General features: G+C 33.2%; 1 protein-coding gene across 1 annotated transcript; it reads right to left on the bottom strand.

Moving 5' to 3' along the window:
- Positions 1 to 316: 316 nt before the first annotated feature.
- LOC110600601 (CASP-like protein 4D1) lies at positions 317 to 1,233 on the bottom strand. The gene is made up of 3 exons (XM_021737468.2): positions 1,025 to 1,233; positions 760 to 889; positions 317 to 649 (listed from the first exon to the last, which is right to left on the bottom strand). The coding sequence occupies exons 1-3, from the start codon at positions 1,207 to 1,209 to the stop codon at positions 389 to 391; spliced, it is 576 nt and encodes a 191-aa protein (XP_021593160.1). The 5' UTR covers positions 1,210 to 1,233; the 3' UTR covers positions 317 to 388.
- Between the last annotated feature and the right edge of the window lie 5,953 nt (positions 1,234 to 7,186).

The raw sequence follows: 7,186 nt of genomic DNA, 5'->3' as shown, positions 1-7,186 counted from the left end.
TGCTGATTTACACAAAAAATGATCCATTTCTTAGAATTTTGAATTATGTTGCGGCCACTGCCTGTTATACCCTATGACGCCTAACACCTTTGGCTAAAACGGGTTCAGTTGGCATACCCAAAACGTATTTTCAAAATGTTTCAAAAATGAATTCTTAATAAGGTATTTCCCTCCTAGCACAAAAAATTTTTTGGCTCTCTGGTGAAAGTAGTTTCATGATTAAATTCAATACCAGAGAAGACATCAGGGAAATTATCATCATCCTATGAATTATTGGACAAGAATCCGATGAGTAACTTATAAATTCATCAAGAAATTGAATGAACCATCAATTATTTATTGTGTAATACATGTAAAGATACATATATTTGTATAGTTTACGAAAATATCAGTTGAAGAAACCCTTCTTTCCTGTTCGGTTGATAGATGATAGGACTGAAATTGTAGCCATGCAAAGGAATCCCACGGACAAAACAGCACTAGCAATAATTCCTCTGTTAAAGAATCTGCTATAACTAGCTTTAGATTCTTGTATATCTGGAACAGTGGGATCTTCAATAGCTTTAAATAAATCCTTAGCAAAAGACTTCAACTCAAAACTGACACCAAAACCAGCACCAACTCCGGTGGCAAGAAGGAAGCTGATCACCTGTCAAGAATTAAATTCATCAACTTTTAACTTCAAAATTGTTTTGAACCATTTGCAGGAATATAAATACTTGTGTCTTTCAGTGGAGAAGTTTCGGTGAGAGGTTGGACCTTGTCTCCATAGAAGTCGAATTCTGGCAAGCATTGCATCATTCTCTTTCCAGTACAGGCATAGTTCAGAGCAAAAGGTAGCTGCAACATTGTATATGCTGTTCCAATAACTGCTGTAGAGACCACGAACCTGCTATTTTCACGTGACTTCAGTATGAACGTAGAGCCAAACTAGAGCTCAACCTCGTAAAGAATTTATCTCTAACTTGCCCTCATTATAAACAACTCAACTTAATAGCTCAAATTTGAAAAAGAAAATCATTACCTGTAAGCAATATAATCCTTGAAAGTGATTTTGGTGGGTTCATTGCTCAAGGTTAAATCCTCTATAACGACTGTGACAGAGGCAGAGTTGACGATAAATAACGCCACACAAGCAACCAAAGCCAACAGAGTCAAGATCCTCAATGCAAGGGTTGAGGCTGATATGGTTATACCTTGGGATGCCATAATCCTTTCAATTGAAATTTCTGCCTCTCCAAGGTAACATTTTTATTGGGTGAATAGAAGAAGTCTCATCCTTCGGTTATTTCAAGTAAATTTGTCTTGTTTCTACTTTGTAGTTTCCTCTCAACATCCCACTCACCGACCGGAACCTCGAATTGAGTTGATATTTTTTATTTTCTACTTAAACAAAGTTTGAGAAGGTCAACACATATGCCTTTTGATGTATTTAATCCCAACGAGAGTGTACAGACAAACTAGTATGTTTCTTTTTCCACCTTAACTTTAACTATACAATCCCTCATACGGTTTAATCATCCTTTACGAGGATGTTGCAATAGAAACTCCTAAACGATGTTAAAATATAAAATAAACTAGGATGTATACGCTAGTTATTTACAAAGTAAACTTAACTTTGTTGAGAAACTATGATATAATTAGTACTATTCATTTTTTTGTTTTGGTATAATTTTAGTTAAGAACTAAAATAGTAATTAAATTTTTTACTTTTTGATTTTTAGTAATCATATTTCAAATAAAAATTTTAGTACTATTCTAAGCAATTTAGATATGGTGTTATTTTTTATTTTAATTTCTTTTAATTTTAATTTTAATTTCAGTATAAATCTTTATTATTACAAATAAAATTATAATATTTTTAAATTTATTTTAAAATAGTAAATAACTTTTGTAAAGTGAAAGCTATTTCAAAAGTTTTTATTACACATAATTTGAAAATAAACTTATTGTGGTTTATATATGGGTTCTTTTTAATGGACTTGTAAAGAGCAAGTAAGAAAAACATGACTAGCAGGTCGAGAAATTAATTTCAGTTTAAATTTATATTTTTTATATATTTAAATTTTAAACTTTATTTATAAAATATGTTTTTTTTTACTTGTCCAAAAGTTTTTAAGCACAAAATTAATTTTTATTTCTATATTTGATTTTGAAAAGTTGACGTCCGTTGAAAGAAATTGATTTTTTTAATTTAATAATTTTTATAAATAAAATAAATGAGTGTCGATTCCAAAAAATCTTAAATTTATTTAATTCAAATGCAAGTGAAAGAAAAATGAAGAATTGTTTAAAACGACAGAGAGAATGAAAGAAATTTCAATTAAAAATTTGATTTAAAAAATTTTTATACAAAATAAAATAAGTATGATGAAATGATGAAATAAATAACTAATTTAAAAGTTGAACCGAAAGTAATCAAAGTTAAGAAGTTTATCCATTGATAATTGATTTAAAAGGTAATTTACTTAATTTTTTATTGTTTGGTTATAGTGTTCAAATAAGAGAATCTCACTAATTCTTTCTAAGATTAAATTAATTTGAAAAGTGCTAAATTAATACCTAATTAATTAACAACCCTAATAAACATATAAATTTAATTAAGTAACCATATTAAAAAAGAAGAAATCAAACTTAATTAATAATTACAAGCGAATTATTTAAATTAAATCATTCAATTTCTTAACATAAATATATACGCTAATTACTACTTGTATTAACCTAATTAAATAATTGCATATTTACTTGAGTTAATTAGCAATATATTATTTAGTTAGGATATTCAATAGATCTTTTTAATACCTAAAAAAATAACAATGGAGGTGGTGTTCCTCAAAAATAAAATAAAAAAATTAAATTAGAAACTAAGATGAACAGAAAATAAGATTAGATCTCACAACTTTGATAAAACCGCAACTAGATTAACCTTCAACTGAAAAAAAAAAAAAAAAAAAGAATTTAGCTGCTAAAAGTCATAACAAAAATATAAAAAAAAAGTAAAAAAAAAAAAAGAAAAGAGGTTCAACTGGAGACACCGAATGGGTGTTGAATAAAGAGATGAAAATAAGAGGTAAATTAAGAGATGCTTTCTTACTGCTAAAATAACCCTTATATAGGCTTTTCCCAATAAAAAAATTAAAGAAAATATTCAAATTTTAAAAAGAAGAAAATAAATTAATAAATCATTTACTGTTGTTATCCTAATTCTTAATCTAATCGTATTTGTAGCTATCTGAAATAATTTAAATTCTATACAACTATCAAAATTGAATCTCTGTTATCTGTCCGTCATGCTTGGATCTCACAACTTTGGGCAAGGCAGAACTTTTCAGTCCAAAACAACTCTAAAACAGCCTCTGCTGGTTCCTTTTAATATACTTAGCTCGAAACCTATCCAAAATTAAAATTCACGAAAAAAATCCATTTTTTACCATCAAGAACATAACAAAATTATAAAAATTTATATGAAAAAAGTAGTGAGTTTGACAACTTATCAGAATTCTCCAAACGTGCATATTGCTTGTAACAGCCCGGAAACCGATACCCCTCTTGTAACGGTCCGAACCGTTCGACACTAAGATCCAGATCGGCTTAAGGCCGCCTAGACCCGTAGTAAGCCTATCCTGAACTCTGTGTACCTGTTAAAATCCCATACATGATCCGACTGGACTATTAACTGTTAAAACTTTTCTTTAAAACTACCTGGCCTTTGTCTCCAACGCCTTTTCTCTTTAAAACACAACTCTTTTCTAAACCAAATCTTTAAAATACTTACAAACATTTAGAAAACCGTTCTAATACCCTTCTAGAAAACTCTGACATCCTTGAATTTCACCGGACGGTAGAAATTCCGATGCCTGATTTAGCCGGGTATTACATTGCTTGTCCTTAATCATAAAAATTCATATTTCTAAAAATACAATCCTATCTTTAGCCAATTGAAATTTAATTTTCCAAAGCAAAGAACCAAATTATCATGCAATAAAATACTAGTAGAAATAACTTAATTTCATCAAAATTCACTACAAGAAGTCTCACTTTTAAAACATGTTGCTCAAGACATAAAGTAGACCCTTTATCTAATTCAAGCACATAAAAGTTAAAATGCCATCTTTTGAAATTAAGCTACTCCCTTCAAGAGAATACTCTAGAAACATTGATTAGACCAACAAAATTTAAAGACTTTTAGAAATTTTATTACACTTCCTACTATATCTTGCTTGAAACCGATGAAGTGAACATGAAACAAATGGTAACTGAGTCACTTGTTCTAGGTTTTTCAACTCAAGTGGCTACTAGCTTCACTCATAGTCACCCAACTAAAAGCATGGGGCGAGTTTTTAAACGGTCCAAAAGGGTTGATACTCTTCCAAACACTGATTTTTCTATACAGGATCACCTTAAGTGGTTGCCAAGTATCGCACTACTTGGGCCATTGGGTTGGTAACCAGATAACCAAATGACTAGAGGAGTGGATCATAAGAGTGCAATGATTTTCTGTTTCTTTTCCTGGCTTTTTTTCTTTTGCTTTCTTTCTTTTTTTTGTATTTTTATAACACCCCTAAATATTTTAGCATAAAAACATAGTCTAAACAGTTTCCTTAGTGTCACTCTTATTAAAGGGTAGCAAATAGTTTAATCATGCATTCATTATTTAACCATTTAAATAAGGACCATACTTCATGAACGTTCAAAATAAATCTTAAAAACAAGACTAAAAAATTAAATAAGGATGAACTTATTCTATTTAAGCTAGTATCAAATTGCATAAAAACTTAAAACTCTTTGATAGGTACATCTCAAACTTCTCATGAAAAATAAGGACATTTTTACGTTTTTTTTTTTTATAATAACATGGGAACTGAAAATTAAAAAATAAGCAAGTGTAAGCTTGAAAAACTAACAGGCTTGGGCAAGCCTATCACATTTAGCAATAAAAATTTAAAAATGTGTAAGAACACAGCAACAGAATAACAGAAACATTAATAAAAGAGTATGTACAATAGCCATCATGACAATCACAAAAAAAAACAATAAAAACACTTCCCTCATATTATTCTCAATGTGTAATAAAATATAAGCAATAAGAAAGCTCATCAACATAAAAGATAGAAAAATAAGATAGAGAGGATAAAGACTGTGATATTCAGCTGTTTGTGGGATTCTGTCCCACATCGGCGAATTACGATAAATTAAAATTGTATATAATAGCTAGTACAAAACTACTAAATAATTTTGGATTAATCATTTAGGGTCAAGTGATAAGTGGGTCTAAAAGTTTATTTAGGTCAATTTGGACCGAACTGTTTCAATTGGTATCAGAGCCACCCTAAGTCAGAAAAATTGTGCAAAGCTATTGGGCTTGCGAGGAAAGAGCTACCAATGTGAGATGAGGTGGAGCCGCCTGAGATGCTAGCGTACCACAATATCCGAGGGTTTGATTTTGGTTTAGTAATTGTATTCTATTTAGTTACGATGAGGACGTCGCAAATTCAGCAGGGGATAGTGTGATATTCAGTTGCTTTTGGGATTCTGTCCCACATCAGTGGAATACGTTAAATTGAAATTGTATATAATAGCTAGCACGAAACTACTAAATAACTTGAGTTAACCATTTTGGGCCAAGTGGAAAGTGGATCCAAAAGTTATTTAGGTCAGTTTGGGTCGGACTGTTTCAATTGGTATCAGAGCCACTCTGGGTCAGAAAAATTGTGCAGAGCTAGTGGACCTGCGAGGAAAAGACTATCCGTGTGAGACGAGATAGAGCCGCCCGACGTACTAGCAAACCACAATACCCGAGGGTTCGGTCCTGACTTAGCAATTGTATCTGATTCAGTTGTGATGAGAACGTCGCAAATTCAGCAAGGGAGAGTGTGATATTCAGCTGCTTGTGGGATTCTGTTCCACATCGGTGGAATACGGTAAATTAAAATTGTATATAATAGCTAGTACGAAACTATTAAATAACTTGGATTAACCATTTTGGGCCAAGTGGAAAGTGGATCCAAAAGTTATTTAGATCAATTTGGGTCGAGCTGTTTCAATTGGTATCAAAGCCACCCTGGGCTAAAAAAATTATGCAGAGCTAGTGGACCTGCGATGAAAAAGCTATCCGTGTGAGACGAGGTGGAGCCGCCGGACGTACTAGCGAACCACAATACCCGAGGGTTCGGTCCTGACTTAGCAATTGTATCTAATTTAGTTGCGATGAGGACGTTGCAAATTCTGCAAAGGAGAGTGTGATATTCAGCTGCTTGTGGGATTCTGTTCCACGTCGGTGAAATACGATAAATTGAAATTATATATAATAGCTAGCACGAAATTGCTAAATAACTTGGGTTAACCATTTTGGACCAAGTAGAAAGTGGGTCCAAAAGTTATTTGGATCAGTTTGGACTGGACTGTTTTAAAAAACTTCCTTGAGGAGCAAGTAATGACTGAATCTTCAGGCTGGTGGTGGTTGAGGTATAGGCAACCGCAAATGAGAAAGTATCGCACCAGTTTGGCATCAATATATTGTATTTTGGCTTCAATTCTAGCTAACAAGGGCATTATAATCAGATTCTAAAGGAGCTGAGGTAGATGGGCTAGTTTGTCTTCTATCCAAAATAAGCGTGATCAAGGTGGAATGCTAGGTGCTGGATGCCTCGAGGCCATGTAACTTCCGCTTCAGCCTTTCCTTGTGAAATTTTGGCTTGGCAAAAGCTACTTTAGGTTCACCCCTCGTAGAAGACTCAAGCTGAGCAAGAGCTGATTCTTCAGTCACAGGAGGAGGTGGAGGAGGAGGAAGCATGACGATTTCCTCAGAGTAACGAGCACGCTTAGGTGGAGGTGTGGACGTTCCTGCAATAGCTTTGGCCTTACAAGCAGCACCTGCTTCCTTGGCAAATTTGTTCTTCGATCCGGCCATATCTGCATATAACAAAATGTGAATAAGGTAGTTTGAAACATAAAAAGGGTTGAAAAGAGAAACATTCTATTCGCTAGTTAGAGAGGTGCTTTCCCCAGAGCAGGGAAGGCTGAGAGGCTGAGGACCTCGAGCCTGGTTCGCCTGGGGTTGGTTCTGCCAAGACAAAGTGGCATTCCTCACCGCCTTGAGGATGTCTATTTTTTGAGACGTGGCCATCGTCTGAAGGAAATCCAGAGCCCCTTCCTCATCCCTCCATGGCTGGACCTCATCCTTTCT

The sequence above is a fragment of the Manihot esculenta genome, chromosome 14, assembly GCF_001659605.2.
Source record: "Manihot esculenta cultivar AM560-2 chromosome 14, M.esculenta_v8, whole genome shotgun sequence".
Taxonomy (NCBI): Eukaryota; Viridiplantae; Streptophyta; class Magnoliopsida; order Malpighiales; family Euphorbiaceae; genus Manihot; species Manihot esculenta.
Note: the sequence above shows the minus strand (reverse complement) of the source record. Positions and strands in the feature narration are given on the sequence as shown.

Bases quoted from the DNA above. Each gene is read 5' to 3' on its own strand.
- LOC110600601 (XM_021737468.2), bottom strand. From the start codon at position 1,209: ATGGCATCCCAAGGTATAACCATATCAGCCTCAACCCTTGCATTGAGG. The intron at 890-1,024 runs GTAATGATTTTC...TGAAAATAGCAG, and splicing joins AAGGATTATATTGCTTACAG to GTTCGTGGTCTCTACAGCAG. The intron at 650-759 runs GTCCAACCTCTC...AATTCTTGACAG, and splicing joins TCGACTTCTATGGAGACAAG to GTGATCAGCTTCCTTCTTGC.